This window comes from Hemitrygon akajei, chromosome 4 (assembly GCF_048418815.1).
Source record: "Hemitrygon akajei chromosome 4, sHemAka1.3, whole genome shotgun sequence".
Lineage (NCBI taxonomy): Eukaryota > Metazoa > Chordata > Chondrichthyes > Myliobatiformes > Dasyatidae > Hemitrygon > Hemitrygon akajei.
Window position 1 is genome coordinate 26,806,933 of NC_133127.1, and position 19,168 is coordinate 26,826,100.

Consider the following 19,168-nt stretch of genomic DNA (forward strand, 5'->3'; position numbering starts at 1 on the left):
CAGGGATTAGCCACTCAGCTATCCTAAGATTCATTTTCTTACAGGCATTCATAGTAGATACAAAGAAATACAATAGAATCAATGAAAAGCCACACACAAAGATGGACAATGTGCAAAAGAAGACAAACTGTGTAAGTACAAACAAAAATTATAATGAATAAATAAATATTGTGAACATGAGTTGTATAGACCTTGAAACTGATTTCCATAGGTTGTGGAATCAATTCAGTTTTGAGGTGAGTGAACTTATCCATGCTGGTTCAATAGCCAGATGGTTGAAGGACACTTCTGCAATGCCGCAAATCTGTCAACATCTTGTTTATTAAGAACCAATCTATCTCTGCTTTAAAAATATTCTGCCATCTTTTGAGCAAGGAGTACTGAAGGCTTGGAAACCTTTCTGGAATGAGCAACTCCTAATTCCAGATGTTACCACAAGCTCCACTATGACAGGAAACCACCTCTGTACAATCACCCTGGCAAAACCCCCAAGATACTACATTTCAATCAAGTTGCCTCTCATTCCATGGATACACACCTAGCCTGTTCAATCTTATTTCACAGGACAACCAGCCCTTTCCAGAGGTCAGTCGATTGTAAAGCAAATGGCTGGAGGAACTCATTGGGTCAAGGAGCACTTGTGGAGACACTGAACTGATTCAGCAACTTATGGACTCACTTTCAAGGACTCTACAACTCATGTTCTCAGTATTATTTATTACTTGCTTTTCTATTATTATTGTTGTTCGGTTTTTCTAGTATTTGCAGTTTGTCTTCTGCACACTGATAGTTTGTCAGTCCTTGAAATAAGTTTATTGTTGTTTCCATTGTATTTCTTTGTATCTATTGTGAATGCCTGTAACTAAATGAATCTCAGGGTAGCACATGGTGGCGTATATGTACTTTGATAATAAATTTCAATTTTGATCTTTGAACTGATCAATGTTTGTGTTAGATCTAAGAGGATAGAGGGAAGATAGTCAGTATAAAGAGTCGAAGAGGTGGGTGAGATGGAAACTCAGAATCTTCAAACTACTTTTTTTGCTCCAGGTTTCAATCAGTCAAGTGTTTGGATGAAGGCTTCATTAGTAGATGAAAAGATTCGGAAACCAAGGGTCATGTTACAAAGCAGGCAGCTGTACTGATGACATGATGGTGTCCAAAGCTCATCTCTGGGTCAAATGCTTTGCTGAATTAAACTGCTTGGGGCATCCTGAGACCAGATGAGTGATATACAGCTATTATTTAAACTTGCACAAGGCTCACATTGTACGATAAAGAACTCAAAATGTTAGACAATTGCCTCTTCCAGTGTTGTATACAAATCACCACCAGATTTCTAATCATCCAATTAAATTATGCTTTAATGTTGTTTCCAGCCCTGTTACTCAAACTTTGATCAAACTAAGAGAATGTTATTTTGTGAGGCATCACATCTGGCAGAAAGTCCTGCAATTTTTAACATTTCATGCTGCTGCATGTCCTTAGCGTTCAGCTTCCAGCGTTTGTGAAAACATGGACTTAGAGACTGTCAAACCTTCAAATCTTATTTAATAAAGAACTGAAAAGCATTTCAAGTATCAAGTTTCAGATCAGCTTATTTTAAATGATAATGATCACATCTCTCACCAGCAGTTCTCCAGGTGAACTGGGAGTAAGGAAAATCCTCAACAAGGAACGAAACTTAAACTCATTCATAAAGGTAAACTTTATGAATGACCAGGAAAATTCTTGGAAGTATTTTTAACCATTCAAAATTCATTTGAGAAGATAAATGTGGAAAAGGTGCTGCATTAGAAGAGCATCTTTTAGCACGTTTTGTGCAGCATGGCAGTGTAACGGTTAGCCCAATCTCTTTACAGCACCAGCCTTTATTTCCACCTCCCTTTATTTCCACTTGCTGCCTCCTGCCTTTCAGCCAGTCCTCTTCACACCAGTATCTTTCCTATAATGCCACAGGAATTTATCTTGTTAAGCAGCCTCATCAAATATTTCTGGAAGTCCAGGTAATTGACATCCACTGCCTTCCCCTCATAGAGGGATCAGAAGTGGAAAGAGTGAACAATTTCAAGTTCCTGAATATCAATATCTCTGAGGATCTAACCTGGACCCAACATATCAATGCAGCTACAAAGGCAGCACCACAGTGGTTATATTTCATTTGCAGTTTGAGAAGACTTGATATGTTACAAATACATTTGCAAATCTCTGCAGGTTTTACCGTGGAGAGCATTCTCACAGGCTGCATCACCATCTTGTATTGGGGGAAAGGGGCAACTGCACAGGATCAAAGTAAACTGCAAGGAATTGAAAACTTAGTCAGCTCCATCATGGACACTAGCCTCCATAGTATTCAGGATATCTTCAAGGAGCAACACCTCAAAAAGGTGCTGTCCATCATTACGATTCCCCCATCACCCAGGTCATGCCTTGTGTCTTCATGCTTCTGTACCATCAGGAAGGTTGTACAGAAGCATGAAGGCACACATTCGACAATTCAGGAAGCGCTTCTTCCCCCTCTGCCATCTGTTTTCTGAATAGACATTGAGCTTGGAAAAAGTGATGCAACAGACTTTTAACATCGTAAATCAGCAAGTTGTTTGTTATGTTTCCCTTCTCACCTTGAAACGGGGACATTTCTTTTTCACTTATTAGGGGAGAGAGCCTGTGGGATGTTGAATTACCGAGTGAACGAATAGTCTTTGGGGTACTGCAAGTCTGACTCTTTATTTATGCTTGCTGCACGCTTAGGTGCTCGGTGGAGGGTACTGATGCTTTTTGCTGGTGGGGGTGGGGGGGTCATTGCCTTGCTGCTGCTCGTGCATGGAAGGAGTAAGCTGAAGGGGCACTCCTCTGTTTTTGTGGATGTTTGCAAAGAAAAAGAATTTCAGGTTGTATATTGTATACATTCTGACATTAAATGTACCTATTGAACCTATGGAATTTAGTTCTTCATTTCTATTATGAATTGCATTGTACTGCTGCCATAAAGTCAACAAATTTCATGAAATATGCCAAACCCAATTCTGATGAGAATACTACAGTGAACTAAATGCACCTTCTCAAGACCACAAACCAAAAGAAGCCAAAAAGTGTCCAGAGCTATCAGAACCACTCTCTGCATTCCCAGAGTCAACTCCTACAACCACCACAGAGGCAGCCCCAAAACCTGATATTGTTTCACAGCGACAAGTCTCACCTGCCAAGCAGATAGATGCCCCTTACCAGGAAAGGCGTTATCCCTTAAGAGTAAGAAATCATCCACACTGATTAAATCTATAGAATCGAACGGGATGAATTAAAATTTACTATTCTGTGAATGTACGGCAGTTGCATTATATTGAATACCGTCTATACACTGAGTTAAGAGTATACAGCTACGCAAGCAGGAGTCTTTAATATTTCTGTAATATTTCAGTAATCTTGTACAATAATTGCATAATTATGCTATGGCACGAGATGTGTGGGCCTCGCTTAAAGACAAAGTTAGAGTTGTCTTTCTTTGTCAACCTCCCGTGTCTTTCTTTGAATTAATGTTTTTATAACTTCAAAACATAACAGTTGGAGCTAGTGAGTTGTGGACATGCTATGTTGGCACGGGAAGCATGACGACACTTGCGGACTGCCCCCCAACACGATCCTTACTGATTTACATTGACAAACAATGCATTTCACTGTACTGCATATGTGACAAGTACAGCTAATCTAATCCATTTGTATCCTGTGCTCTTAAGGCTAAGCTTTATCTTCATCTACATGAGGTACAAAAAGACCAGAGGATAGTTAATGTGTTTAAAAAGGGACAGTAGGGAATAGCCAGGGATCAACAGGACAATGAGCCTGTCAATAATAGGGAGATCTGAAAGCTCATGATTTATGTTAACTTAGAAAGGCAGGAACTGACTGGTAGTCAACATGGATTTGCGCAGAGGCCTCTGTCTCATACAGTGGTGCAAGGAAGTTTGTGAACCCTGCAAAACTTTCTCTATTTCTGCATACATGTGAGCCTAAATGTGTTCAGATCTTCACATAAATCCTAAAACTAGATAAAGAGAACCCAATCAAATAACAAAAAAATTACACTTGTTCATTTATTTGAGAAAATTAATCCAATATTACATGAATTTGTTGGGAAACGTATGTGAACCTTTGTTTTAATACTTAACATCTAACTCAATTTATATTTTTGCACAATAACCAAATCTGAGAATAAAATGGACATGTGGAAGTAATTATAATACAGTAAATGATTCAAGGGGATTTTATTTACTTATAAACCATTGATGTGGAAGTCAAGCAGGATGCAATCTTTCTCAAATACAAAACTGACTGTTTTATACTGGTCAGTTCATGGCTAGAACATAAGGACAGAGGATCAATGTACCATGTTACAAAGAAAGAGGAATGAAGTAGGATAGAATGCAGTTGAAATTTTCCCAGCTCTTGATTTTTTTATTATTGGCTGATATTTGGAGTAGAGGATCTCAATTACTGGAACAGTGTGGTGGTAATTTTATCAGGCATTTCGAAGAATAAAAAAAAACAAATGAGACTCATGATATATAATGAGTAACTATCTTTTTATTTCACTGTAGATAACAATATTTAAATTACCATATATTAAAAACTGTACATCGACTCAGTAAAATTTGCTACTTCAAAAAGGGCTGAAATTTAAGGGTTTTCCCCACCCCACCCAAAGCAAAATAAAATACATCTCTGCATTTTCTTTTTAATATAATTGCCACTTCCAGTTTAGAAAAATAGTTCTATAAAAAGGTGCCATATGTATAGAAAAGATGCAAGATGCAAACAAAATAGTTCAATTCTTTCCTTCGAAGTGTAGTTGGAAGTACAAAAGTGCAGATCTTCATATACTATATTAAAAAAAGGTGCTTTTTTATGTATTAAAAACAGACCTTTCCTTCTCTCTTGCACCAAGATATTCCCATAAATAAGTTCAGAGGAATTTAATTAGGTCACAACTTGCATTGAAGTAGTTTCTCTTTACTGCCTTCTCTTCCACAGCAGCCTCGTTACGGAGCTACAAAACCAACTGAAGAGATTTAATGGAGATTCAAACGGAGTTAACAAGCTCGAGCAAGGCTCCCACAGCGCCAAAGTAACCCTGTAATAACAAAATTGATGTTACAGAATACAATTTAAAACTAAAAACAGCAAATATAGACAAATTCTTCCTTCAAATCAAAATGAGAGTAGTAAAGCAATCATTGAATATGTTATTTTGAACACGAGCTCTGATGTTTTATACCAATGCCTTGCAGAACCTGCAGACTTCGACATCATTTAAGTTTGTATGTAATGGGATTAGAATTTTTGCCACAAAACCCCCAAACTCAGTTTTCAAAATTACAGGCATGGCTCCACATACCCAAATCCAAACAAAATCCTCCATGAGAAAGTCATTGAGAATCAATAGCATTTTTTAAATTCATATTACAAACACTCACTTTGTAGGTAAAACATGAAAAAGGGGACTCCACTTCAAAAAATTCACTGCATCGTGATAAAAGTTTGGATTTTAAAAATTACATGCCTATTTTTATGAAGAACAACCAGCTATATACAAGTGGTAAGCAATATTTGAATTTTGTATGATCAAAGTCTACGCTGAGTCTACCAAGCCAAGCCACAATTAGCTTTTCAAACTTAGAATGACAAGGACAATTTCATAATTTAAGACAACAAAGCCACAAGACAGAGCTGCAGAGTTAACTCATTCGGCCCATCGAGCCTGCTTCACTATTCCATCACAGTTGGTTTATTATCCCTCAACCCCATTCCTGGCCTTCTCCCCATAACCTTTGATGCCTTGACCAATCAAGAACATACCAAATTCCACTTTAAATATACTTAATGACAGCCTCCACAACCATCTGTAGCAATGAATTCTACATATTCACCACCCACTGGCTCTAAACTCCCCATCAATTTACCAAAGGTCTAATGATATTTTAGCTAATTTATTGGGTTTTTTTTAATCCATCTTGATGGGGAATTCAGATTCTTCATGCAGTCACTTATCTAAATCAGAATACATCAGAAGATTCAAAACCAGACCGTATTCAGAGTTGTTACCTATACTACAAGAGGCAAACAAGTATGCATCATGATTGTTATAACAAAGAAAACTGTCAGGATAACTATCATGCAACCTTGCTATGTAGTGTCAGAATGTCAATTCATCTATGTAATACACAGATACAGAAGTCCTTTCCAAAATATTCCAAGTAAACTTTCTTGAAAGAAACAGTAGCTCACCTCATGTTCCATAAAGAATGCCTTCAATTGTCCCTTTGACCAATAATCCAAAGCATAGGCCAATAGCTTCATAGATAAAGTATTGATCCTTAGAAAGTTACCAACAAACACCACTCTGTTAATGTTCTAAACAAGAAAAATTAGAAGCTTTAGGCATAGAACAGAAAAAAAAAATTCAAGTTATTTGAAATAAAGTACACATTTTAACTCCAAAAACATAAATGAGGACATGCAAAACTGAATTGTAAATTTCAGCAAATCACATGGGAAAAATGTACAATTTATTTCCTCCAAGAACTCTGAAGTCAGTTTTACCATTGGTATGTCACAATACTGAAAGATAGATGAATAGAGTTAGTCACTTAAGAATATGAGTGGAAGGGAATGAGGCATTTAAGGGGAGAAATCTGAAGGATAATCTGAAGATTTAAATATCTCTTGGAAAATAGCTCTTCTCAGTATCCAAAGCTGAAAATCTTGGAATTTTATGAGGCATATGGACAATTACCAGAACGTCAACTAAGCAAATCAGACTGATGTGGGAATAAAGAATTTCAATGCTCAGGACATTGGCATCATCATTGGGAAAAGGAATTTATCAACTGGGACAGGATTCACTTGAAATAGACTGGGATCAATGCCAGTGAAAAGTTAACAATTAGATCTGTGGATAAGGCATTAAGGCAAATGCTAACAAGACAGGGGAGGAGTGCACACAACAGTTAAAGTGAAGTGACATTTAAAAAAATTAGGACATCACAATAGCAACATGATTAATTATAATCAATACTGTCAGAGAAGGACATGTCATACAGAAGGAGAGTCAGATAATGGGATAAAAGGTAGAATATTTGTAATTCATCTCTAGTGAGTACAGCATGCAGATAATGGCACAAAAAGTGGATATGATTCTTTAGCCACTATGGAAACAGTTGCAGAGTAACCAAGATAGCAAATTAAATATTATTGGAAATTCAACTTAGAAACAGACAAAAATGAAGGAAAATTGAGATGTACCCACTAATATCCAATTGGATACGACAGTAAAAAATAGCTCAAGTAATAGAATCAGCTTGGGTGGAGCCAAGTAGCAGCATTAGATGGGGACAGAAGATATTGAAGGGAGCCACCCTTCCACATACCCTTCCCCTTAAGCACGGTGATATAGCGTGTAGTATAAATCTGGGAAGAGGTGAACGTTACAAGTGTAATACAGTAATCATGAGAACCATAAATCTCCAAAGACTGGACAAACCTTAAATAGTATCATAGGGAAGAAATTCTTGAGTACTCCAGATTACTCTCTGGATCAACGTGTTGAAAATCTACTAGGGAACAGGCCTTGGTTCTATACAATAAGGCAAGGTTAATGAATAACCTTGATGTTACAGAGGCTTCAGGAGAGAAAAATCATTAAATTTAAAAATTTTATATCAATATTAAAAACAATTTAGTTCATTCTGAATTCAGGGTTCTAAAACCTGAATAAACCATATTATGAAGATGAGGTCAGAGTTGGATATGGTAGGTGGGAAACTGAAAGGCATAACAAAACAACTCAAGAATTAACACATTGAGTCTTTTCAGGGATTTATAATAAACCAGATTGATATATTTAATAAAAAACGAAAGTAATCCAAACATGGCTATCAAGAAATTAAAATGTAGTACAGTGGATTCTGGTTTATTGAACCATCAGTTAATCAAAGCAGCTGCTTATATGGGACAATTCTTAAAGAACAAAAATAATCAAGAAAACAGCTGGGATTCCCTTTGTTAATTCAAAACACTATGTCATCTAATTGTGACAGCAGACTCTTCCCAGACAGTTTCTAACTAGTGTCAGTCACATCCACTACCCTGTGCTTAGAGCAATGTTTTTAAATGGCATCAGTTACGTGTGTTTCTAATCAAAAAGCAGTGATTTTTGTCACTGTTAGTTGGCGAGAAATAAGCATTAAGACAATTCCAAACTGTTTTTCTCACTGCAGTTTCAAGCATTCAGGCTTAAAGATGCCAGGAACAGCTGGAGTAAACATGAAACTATTTCTCTCTCTACCCCCACCGATGACCCCTTCTCCCGTCTTCAACCCTCCTCCTCTTCATGGACACCCCAGTCTGGTCTTCTGCCTGCTCTGGATCTCTTTATTGCTAATTGCCGATGGGACATCAACCGTCTCAACTTCACTGCACCCTGTTCCAATTCCAACCCAACTCCTTCCGAATGCTTTGCTCTCCGCTCCCTCCGCACCAATCCCAACCTCACTATAAAACCTGCTGATAAGGGGGGAGCTGTTGTTGTCTGGCGTACTGACCTCTACCTGGCCGAAGCACAGCGACAACTCTGATACCTCCTCTTATTTACCCCTTGATCATGACCCCACTAAGGAGCACCAGGCCATTGTCTCCTATACCATCACCAACCTTATCAGCTCTGGGGATCTCCCATCCACTGCCACCAACCTCATAGTTCCCACACCCCACACTTCCCGTTTCTACCTCCTACCCAAGATCCACAAAACTTCCTGTCCAGGTAGACCTATTGTCTCAGCTTGCTCCTGCCCCACTGAACTCATTTCTGCATACCTTGACACTGTCTTATCCCCCCTTGTTCGATCTCTTCCCACCTATGTTCGTGACACTTCTCATGCTTTGAATTTTTTCAATGATTTTAAGTTCCCTGGCCCCCACCGCCTTATTTTCACCATGGACGTCCAGTCCCTATATACCTCCATCTCCCACCGAGATAGTCTCGAACCTTTTCGCTTCTTTTTGGATTCCAGACCTAACCAATTCCCCTCTACCACCACTCTCCTCTGTCTAGCGGAATTAGTTCTTACTCTCAATAATTTCTCCTTTGGCTCCTCCCACTTCCTCCAAACCAAGGGTGTAGCCATGGGCACCTGCATGGGTCCCAGTTATGCCTGCCTTTTTGTTGGCTTTGTGGAAAAGTCCATGTTCCAAGTCTATACGGGTATCCATCCCCCACTTTTCCTTCGCTACATCGACGACTGCATTGGCACTGCCTCCTGCAAGCACGCTGAGCTCGCTGACTTCATTAACTTTGCCTCCAACTTTCACCCTGCCCTCAAATTGGACTGCCAACACAGATGCCTTGTGCAGAAAGGCACAGAGTCGACTGTACTTCCTTAGAAGGTTGGCGTCATTCAATGTCTGTAGTGAGATGCTGAAGATGTTCTATAGGTCAGTTGTGGAGAGCGCCCTCTTCTTTGTGGTGGCGTGTTGGGGAGGAAGCATTAAGAAGAGGGACGCCTCACGTCTTAATAAGCTGGTAAGGAAGGCGGGCTCTGTCGTGGGCAAAGTACTGGAGAGTTTAACATCGGTAGCTGAGCGAAGGGCGCTGAGTAGGCTACGGTCAATTATGGAAAACTCTGAACATCCTCTACATAGCACCATCCAGAGACAGAGAAGCAGTTTCAGCGACAGGTTACTATCGATGCAATGCTCCTCTGACAGGATGAAGAGGTCAATACTCCCCAATGCCATTAGGCTTTACAATTCAACCGCCAGGACTTAAGAACTTTTTAAAAGCTATTATTAATGCTGTTTGAGATAGTGATTTAGATGCATATCATATTTTTTTACTGAGTTAAGTATTGTATGTTATTAGTTTTGCTACAACACGTGTATGGGACATTGGAAAAAAAGTTGAATTTCCCCATGGGGATGAATAAAGTATCTATCTATCTATCTAAATTTACCTGGTCCATTTCCGACACCTCCCTCCCCTTTCTTGATCTTTCTGTCTCCATCTCTGGAGATGCTTATCTGCTGATATCTACTTTAAGCCTACAGACTCTCACAGCTACCTGGACTATTCCTCTTCACACACTGTCTCTTGCAAAAATGCTAACCCCTTCTCACAATTCCTCGGTCTCCGCCGCATCTGCTCTCAGGATGAGGCTTTTCATTCCAGGACGAAGGAGATGTCTTCCTTTTTTAAACAAAGGGGCTTCCCTTCTTCCACCATCAACTCTGCTCTCAAACGCATCTCTCCCATTTCACACACATCTGCTCTCACCCCATCTGCCCGCCACCCCACTCGGGATAGGGTTCCCCTTGTCCTCACTTACCACCCCACCAGCCTCCAGGTCCAATGTATAATTCTCCGTAACTTCCGCCACCTCCAACGGGATCCCACTACCAAGCACATCTTTCCCTCTCCCCTCCCTTTCTGCAGGGATCGCACTCCCTACGCGGCTCCCTTGTCCAGTCAACCCCCCCCCCCCCCCCCCATCCCTTCCCACCGATCTCCCTCCTGGCACTTAACCTTGTAAGCGGAACAAGTGCTACACCTGCCCTTACACTTCCTCCCTCACCACCATTCAGGGCCCCAGACAGTCCTTTCAGGTGAGGCGACACTTCACCTGTGAGTCGGCTGGTGTGGTATGCTGCGTCCGGTGCTCCCGGTGTGGCCTTTTATATATTGGTGAGACCCAACGCAGACTGTGAGACCGTTTCGCTGTATACCTACGCTCGGTCCGCCAGAGAAAGCAGGATCTCCCAGTGGCCACACATTTTAATTCCACGTCCCATTCTGATATGTCTATCCATGGCCTCCTCTACTGTCAAAATGAATCCAAACTCAGGTTGGAGGAACAACACCTTATATACCGGTTGGGTAGCCTCCAACCTGATGGCATGAACATTGACTTCTCTAACTTCCGTTAATGCCCCTCCTCCCCTTCTTACCCCATCCCTGACATATTTAGTTGTTTGCCTGTTCTCCATCTCCCTCTGGTGCTTCCCCGCCCCCCCCTTTCTTTCTCCCGAGACCTCCCGTCCCATGATCCTTTCCCTTCTCCAGCTTGGTATCACTTTCACCAATCACCTTTCCAGCTCTCAGCTTCATCCCACCCCCTCCGGTCTTCTCCTATCATTTCACATTTCCCCCTCCCCCCACTACTTTCAAATCTCTTACTATCTTTCCTTTCAGTTAGTCCTGACGAAGGGTCTCAGCCCGAAACATCGACAGTCCTTCTCCTTATAAATGCTGCCTGGCCTGCTGTGTTCCACCAGCATTTTGTGCATGTTGTTGTATGAAACTATTTCATTACTTCAAGCTAGGAATTACAAAGTATTTGAAGGTATCGACAAGCATTTTGAATGTTACAATATGAAGATTTGGAAGACGCAATCATAGAAAGCATTGTTTGAAAGCAATCCATTATCTACCTACACTAGGTTGTAGTGATTTTCTTCATTTACAATCAAAAGAATGTGCCAGCGTAGACTGGATGAATTCCTCTGTCGATAACTATTAGGAACTAATATAGAACTGTTGTAGTATTGATAGTGTTTTAACTTGTTCTGTGTTTCAGTTAAATACATAATTTGTTACTTGGTTAAATGGTAGTTTGCCTTTTCTTTATACCTTTTTAACTATTTTCATGAACCTCTGGCTTTTTGCGGCACCTGTGTAATTGGGCCAAAATGTTCCAGTCCCGATGCATCCCAAATAACCAGAATCCATTGTATTAGATCTAAGAAAAAATCTTTCAATGATACAATAACTGCAATGGGATTGAAAAAAATCTGAATTCAGAGGACCGCCCTGAAATCAATAAGAAGCCCATGAACATCAGAATGTAAACGCTATAGAGAAAAGCTTAAATAACATTGGATCATTGCAGGCATTTGGAGAAAAAGTAACAGCTAAATTAAACTAATGTCTGTCAACATGCACAAATCTTCCTAGAAACAGTAAACAGATCTATACAGTACAAAGAGTTTAAAAACAGCACATGGAAATGGAGATGACAACTAGGCATGGATTGGGGGCTGGTTAACAAACAATAGAAATATATCTGGACCTGATGCCCTTATGCATGTCACTGAAATTTAGCATGGTTACAACAAGCAACTAGCATGGCAAAACATGTTAGCCTTCAATGCAAGGGATTTGTAGATGACAATAAAAAATACACTGAAAGAAGGTTGCAGAGAGCTTCTAGAATGCTAATGAAAACACTAAAAGCACTTCAAAAAACAGAAGGCCACAAATAATGGTTTGAAGTGATAAAGGCTCATGTACTTGTAAAATTGAATATGTAATGCCAACACAAGCAGTTTCAGCAGATTAATCAGTGTAAATTAAACGCAGGTCTGCTTTTCAGTCATTTCCAGGAGGTAATTCACTTTGAACACCAAAGGCCAATCATCAAAACATACTGAGTAGAAGTAATCATCAACCAGCTTAACAAATCTGTTAAGATCTACTAATCTATTGAAAGATGGAAGCATACAAAGAGCTTAAATAATTTAAGGGGAATGAAAATGGTGCAGGATGGCACACAAGATCTCATATAGACAAGCTTAAAAAAATTAACATGCAAGATTATAAGACAATTACAAAGCATATACACGCCAAAGTAATAATTTGAAATGCATTAACATAAAACATGAAAATTGTAGGAGAAATAGTGCATTAACAGAAAAATCCTGAATTTATACACATAAACAGAAGTTTAAAACTGTTAATAAGTGTCTGTTAATCAATTTAATCACCTCATTTAACAGATTTGTTATTATTTTGATTTTCTTCTGAACAGCAGGGACAATGTCTTCAACAGATCTGGCTGCCAAAACATGACGAAAGTAGCTTTTTTCCAGCTGTTAGATTCTTCAATATTTTCTTGGGCATGTCTTGTTCTGGGTCTTAACCCACCCCCTCAAATCATTACTACCTGACTGCCTTGCTTTAGAAAAGGCTTCACCATTGTAATCATGATGGCAATTACCAGCTAGTTAGTAACAGGCTGATTATGTTGTTCGTAAACATCATCAACCATAATGAATAGTTGTCAGAAAATTCTCCTGAAAAGACCCCACAAAGAATGAACGTACAACCAAGTGAAATAAATGATGCAATCTATAAACATACAGCTGTTAGCAAGAGAATAATAGAAATTTTACCAAATTTCTTAATTTAGACTAAATTATTGTAGTCTCTTCAGTCTTAAGATATTTAATTCATCTGTGGATGTAATTGAAGGGTCAAGCTTCTGCTTCAGGAACACGGTTAGGCTTTAGAAAGTTTAAAAAATCCATAACATCAAGCAAATTATGATGATGGGCTAGAAAATTATAGATTCTTTGAACTTCAATGGGAATGATCAAGGTCAAACCAGATAAAGTCTTAGCTAAGTAGTGATTTAGGTTTTTAAAAAAAAGAACTAAAATTTCAAAAGGTTACAGTTACTATTTCCTGGTCTACCAAATATGAAGAACCAACCAGATGTTGCAAGAGATTAGCACTCTGGTGGGTTCCATGCAAGTCTTAGACAGTTTACTGATTTTGATCATTGTGAAGTGAGGTTAAGAAGCTCTTTAATAGACTAAGGCTCTGCAGTGCTTTAAAGTTGAGCTGTTAATATTTAATGCATATACTTATTCTTTATCTGGAACTTCATTAATCAACTTAAATATTTGCATTTCTACCCAATTGGAACTTGCAGTATAGGCCTTGGTGCTTTCATAGCCCTGTACAATGCTGCTTGATCTGGATGCTACAAGGCAGCACTGTAAAGAAGCTAAAAACACAAAGCAAATTTTCCTCCTTTGGGCAAATCCCTATTAGTTTGAATGAATTCTTCAAAAACTAAGAACTGCCAAAGCTGAACCACTGGCCTCTGCATAATGATTTAATAATTTTAAAAGTTCTCCATATCGCTACCATAGCAAAATCTTAAATATTTCCTTTAATTTTAACTTTTCTGAGTACATTTTTAATTAGACAAACATTTGTTTAACGTCAGCAAGATCCACTCAACGACTGTACACAAATAGAATTTATGCTGATTCTTTCACATTACAGACAAAAAGTGTTTCAAAACTGTTCCAACCTCATTCAGTGCACACATCCTGGCTATGGAGCCAATGTTGTTTGTGATGGTGACCAAAGTAGCTCTAGCCAAATCTTCTTTGTTCACTGCTTCCCGTTTTTCTTTACTCATCATATTGCCAAAACTAGAGAAGGAAACAAAGTTTTGGAAAGATACAACTGACTCAGTCCTATACTACCAATCCCACTTTTGGGGCAATCTGACAATTTTAACTCCAATTACTACAAATCATTATAAACTGCTGTTATCACCTGGAAAAGCAAGTTTTTTAAGACTTAAGAGGATTAACACGCCATCTGAAAACTTCATAACCTTGATGACTATTGCATCTTAACCCAGCTCTTTAGGCATTTTTTGTTTCTTTTTTTTTTAAAAAACAGCAGCATTTAGTGTGCCCCTATAAGAAAAGGTTACAATTATTGTAATGCTGATGGAACCCTACACATACCCTTTGCTTTAAATCACATTCTTATCCTACAAGGATTGTTTTCACGCTCCTGGATATCTAGTGACCCCTAATGGACACTGCACACAGAATTAGGTTCAGCTGTGGATACTGTCAGAGTCAAATAACTTATGTACTACTTCTGTTTAAAGAATTGGTACTTGATCAGAGTGCAGAGATCAAATTAGAGTAAAGCAATTAAGCAACACCTGGATCAAGTTAATTTGAAATCTGATGCTCCAAGTAGAAAAATCTTCAACAAGTCATTACACATAAATGAAAGGAGAATATTTCAGGAATAGAGATCAATACGCTATACATAGGTTCTCATTTTTTCCTTTTAGAAGTAACTTTCATTTACTGTGCAGTTTTAAAAAAAAACCATACATTGTTGAAAATCTGCATATAGCTTGAAAGTATTTCAAAAATGAAGGAAGTTTAAATTGCCAACATTTGTTTGTCAACACAAACTAGATTTTCTTTTAAAAACACTATTTCCTTACAAGGGCAAAAATAATCAAAGGACTCTCTCACCTGGATGCCACAGCCCAGCCTGGAAGTCCAAACCTGTCATAGTCTCCACCATAGATATCCCTTACTAATTTATCCACCTTTGTACTTTCTCCAAGTGATGCCATTTCAAGGGCTTCTTCAAAGGTTGAACAACCAGTCAGGAGGCAGCAAAGACCAAGAAAGGTTCCACCACCAAGACTGAAAAAACATTTCATGAGGTGGGTTAGGAACAAATTTTCAATCCCATATCTTACATATTATTTGTGGGCAAGCTTAAACAATTTCTCCCCCCCCCCCCCCCCAGTAACTGTTATATAATTACTATTGCAATTGCACCATCTAGTGGCATGCTTTGAAAACAGAAGCAATGAATGTATGCATTATAGAGATACAGCATGGATAAGGCCCTTCTGTCCCAACAAGACGCACCACCCAGCAGCCCACCCTATCAAACCTGAACCTAACCATGGGACAATTTACAATGACCAATTAACCTACCAAATGGTATGTCTTTGGAATGGGGGATCACAATCAGAACTCCAAACTCTAACCCAAGCTGTAAAGGCATCTCGCTACTATGGCCCTCATGTTAACCACCTTTAGCACATCAAGGAACATCTTCTGTTCTCTGAAGGTTATGCTATATTGATATTATAATAAACAGCATTTCAAATTATGTTTCCATTTATTGTGTTCCATTGCTGAAGTTAGTTGAGGTGCTACTATCAATGCTTCCATTGTCGCCAGATGCAGCCACAAACCTCTGGCTGCTTGAGCATTTCACTTCACAGTAGGGAGAAGACGGAAAATCAACACTTCTATTTCAAGATAAAAATCTTACCCAGAAAAAAATAAGTTTCCAAACACAATGACTTTGAATAATAATTGCACTAGCAGCTTTGGTGTAAGGTGTCCCAAACTTTTTCATAGATGTGTTAATAATAATTGAAAAGTGCAAAGTTCTCAATTAAGCATTTAAGTTCTTAATCATAGCAGAGCATCCTTTCCCTGGGGCGGAGGTGAAAAAGAAGCAGTTGGGGAGTGGGGCATGGGGAATAGTGGTAGATGGAAGGATGACACACACGCACACAAAAACAAAGGTAGACCACAGCAAGAAGCCTGTCTTAGAAACCTATTTTAAGCTGTTTTGTTTTTTGCCAAATCAAGGCTTTCTATGATTGGGAAACCTCCATCTATATTACCGATTTAGCAAAACTTCAGGAAAACATTTGCATAAACTTCAATACAGGAAAAAGTATTGCAACCTCATTAAAAGGCTGCTTAAAGGCAGATAAAGAATGAAAATAATTATTAAAATTAGGGTTTAAAAAACAGTTTAGGATACACACAGGCACTAAATACAGGATAAAAATGATCATTGTTGGAATAGAGGGTGCATAGGCCAGGAAATACAAAGTTCGCACACCACTGCAGAAGATCGTGCAATAGACTTTGGTATTTGTCCTAAAAATATGCTGCGGAAAAAGTAACATTGTGATGTCTAGATACTTGCATTAACAAGATTTTTTTGAAAACAATCAAGTCATGAAAAGGAGAGGCAATCAACAAACCACATTTTGATGAGTAAATTTGTGAAATGCACCACATCAGTTAAATTTAAAAATTTCTCAGTCAAGTGGGATCAGGATTTAAAAGAAATTGAAACATCTGTGTCTCAGATCAACCCAATATTTGTTAGTCTAATTTTTTTTTATTAAAAACTCATTTCCTTTTGCAATTTACATTAAAATATTTCCACTGTTAAAAAATGCATGAACGACAAAGTACTCTAATAACTCAAGGATTCAAGGTTGAAAACCAGCAAAAGTTTCTGCAGAATTAAGCATAGATTTTTTCCTGTGAATGATCAAGTTAGCATTATATGACAGCGCAATGGAATTACATTCAAACTATTTTGCATCTGATAATTTAAGCCGTATCATAAATGTTTACAGATAAGCATTACAGATGAGAATATCAAGTCTGGGTACCATTAATTAAAAGTTGGATACTAAGGGGAATAAGCTGATGAAGCAAATAACCTAATCACTATGAAATACCATCAGACCCACTCTCCCTACATATTTCATGCAATGAACATGTCTTGTGTGAAACCTGTACTGTTTTCCACCAGTCTCAATCACCCACAAGCACTACCATAAATGCCTGACAACTCACTTTTGTTAAAGGCATCGTCATAGTTTTTAAATGTCTGACATTCAGTGGAAATTTAAAAATAGCATAAATTTAAAGCATGAATTTTAAAACACAAGGATGAACTACTGGAACTAAAGCAAAACAGTAACCTATTGAAATAAGTGGCCTTTGCCATTTACACAGCTGATGTGAAGATGGAGGCTCAGATATCAAGTTAAATCAATAGGAATGAGAAGAGCTACTAGGATACTCAGCGAGGAGCACAGTTGCAGCAACATTTCAGTCCAGCATATTCCCGATTTTGTTGCAGTGTGGAGAATAGCAAGTCTTTGGTCTGGAGCTTGATCTGCTGCTTCAGTTAGTGTCATGCTCACCAAAATCAAAGCAGCAGCAACCATCCCTTCGACAGACCCCACATTCTGCACCAAATTCTCAAAATAGAACATTGAACAGTTCAGCACAGTACAGGCCTTACAGCCCATGTAGCAACCCTTTAATTGACAAAGATTAATACAACCCTTCCCTACTGCACAGCCCTGCATATTTCTTTCATTTGCTTATCTAAGAATCTCTTAAATGACCCTCCACCACCACCCCTGGCAGGGTGTTCCATGAATCGACAACTTTGTATAAAAAAGTATCTCTGGCATGCCTCCCCTATACTTTCCTCCAATCACCGTAAAATTATGCCCCCTTGTATTAGCCATTTCCACCTTGGGTAAAAGTCTGGCTATCCACTCAACCTATGCCTCTGATTGTCTCGCACACCTCTATCAAGTCATCTCTCATTCTCCTCTCCAAAGAGAAAGCCTTAGTGTGCTCAACGCATTCTCATAAGACACTGTCTCTAAAGCAGAGGTTCTCAAACTTTTTTTTAATGCCATGGACCAATTATCATTAAGCAAGAAGTCCAAGAAACCCCAGATTGGGAACCCCGCTCTTAAGGTTTCACATCCTTCTTATGCAACCAGAACTACACACTTCATGAAACAATAGTTTATGCACAAATGTTAAATAGAAGAGAATATTAAAGTTATATTCTCTACTCATTATATGGGCATTTCAGGCTTCCCAGTAAAACAAACACTATTCTAAGGCATGGCAATCACATTCATTTTAGAAGTATCTGCTGCATTTGTTGCTTACCTGGTGCCAGTTACCCGCTTGTAATTATCCTTTGAGTATACAGCGAGAATACTGACTCCTGATCCGATGTTCACCAGTAACAATGGATATGGATTATCCAAAGCACATGCCATTTTTTGGCACCTTTCTGGATCAGTTGGATGTTGAAAGTAGTAGCACTCTGCACACCCATTGAAGCCTACTGCATCAATGTACATCATTCCATGGATAAGGCAGTCAAGTTCATCCAGTTTTCGAAGCTGTAGGTTAGCAATCTATTTTTAAACAAACCAGCTTCAGTATGAGGTAACACTTGCAACAATTTAAAAAGTTTTTATCCCAACTATTTTTTCTTCAATCCAAGTTGTTACTGAAAATATTTTTCATTTCCTTCATAGAGCTCTAATCTAGAGGAAGCAAATGCAGTCACATCCAAATCCATTATAGAAGTTATAAATCCCACTGAAGAATTCTCATAGTAAAACTTCTTGTCAAACCTAGAATTTGAGTGTTGATTACTGCAAAATCTGTAAATTACATGATTTAGCTATGTAATGTCACCGGGCTGCTCAAGTAGAAATATAACTGTAAAGGGGTAGAATTACCTCACTCAATAAGCAGGCATCAGCTCAGCAAACCAGTGAACACTACATTCCTCTCATTGTGGAGCAGATCAAATGCAGAACAGAATCTGACAAATCAAGTTATTTGATTTATCCACAGCTATTTCAGTGCAACCAAAATTCTGTGACTAGTCAAATACCAATCAGAGCAGGCAAAT

At 38.6% G+C, this 19,168-nt stretch overlaps 1 protein-coding gene across 3 annotated transcripts in view; it reads right to left on the reverse strand.

The window, feature by feature from the left end:
- Positions 1-4,561: 4,561 nt before the first annotated feature.
- The window catches only part of LOC140726170 (pantothenate kinase 2, mitochondrial), a 36,806-nt gene continuing 22,199 nt past the window's right edge, over positions 4,562-19,168 (reverse strand). For all 3 annotated transcript variants that reach the window (XM_073042176.1, XM_073042173.1, XM_073042174.1), the window contains exons 3-7: positions 18,409-18,662; positions 15,127-15,303; positions 14,148-14,271; positions 6,283-6,408; positions 4,562-5,128 (exon numbers count right to left, since the gene is read on the reverse strand). In XM_073042176.1, coding sequence (XP_072898277.1) covers positions 5,078-5,128; positions 6,283-6,408; positions 14,148-14,271; positions 15,127-15,303; positions 18,409-18,662 — 732 coding nt within the window. In that variant the 3' untranslated portion in view covers positions 4,562-5,077. The remainder of the gene's footprint in view (positions 5,129-6,282; positions 6,409-14,147; positions 14,272-15,126; positions 15,304-18,408; positions 18,663-19,168) is intronic.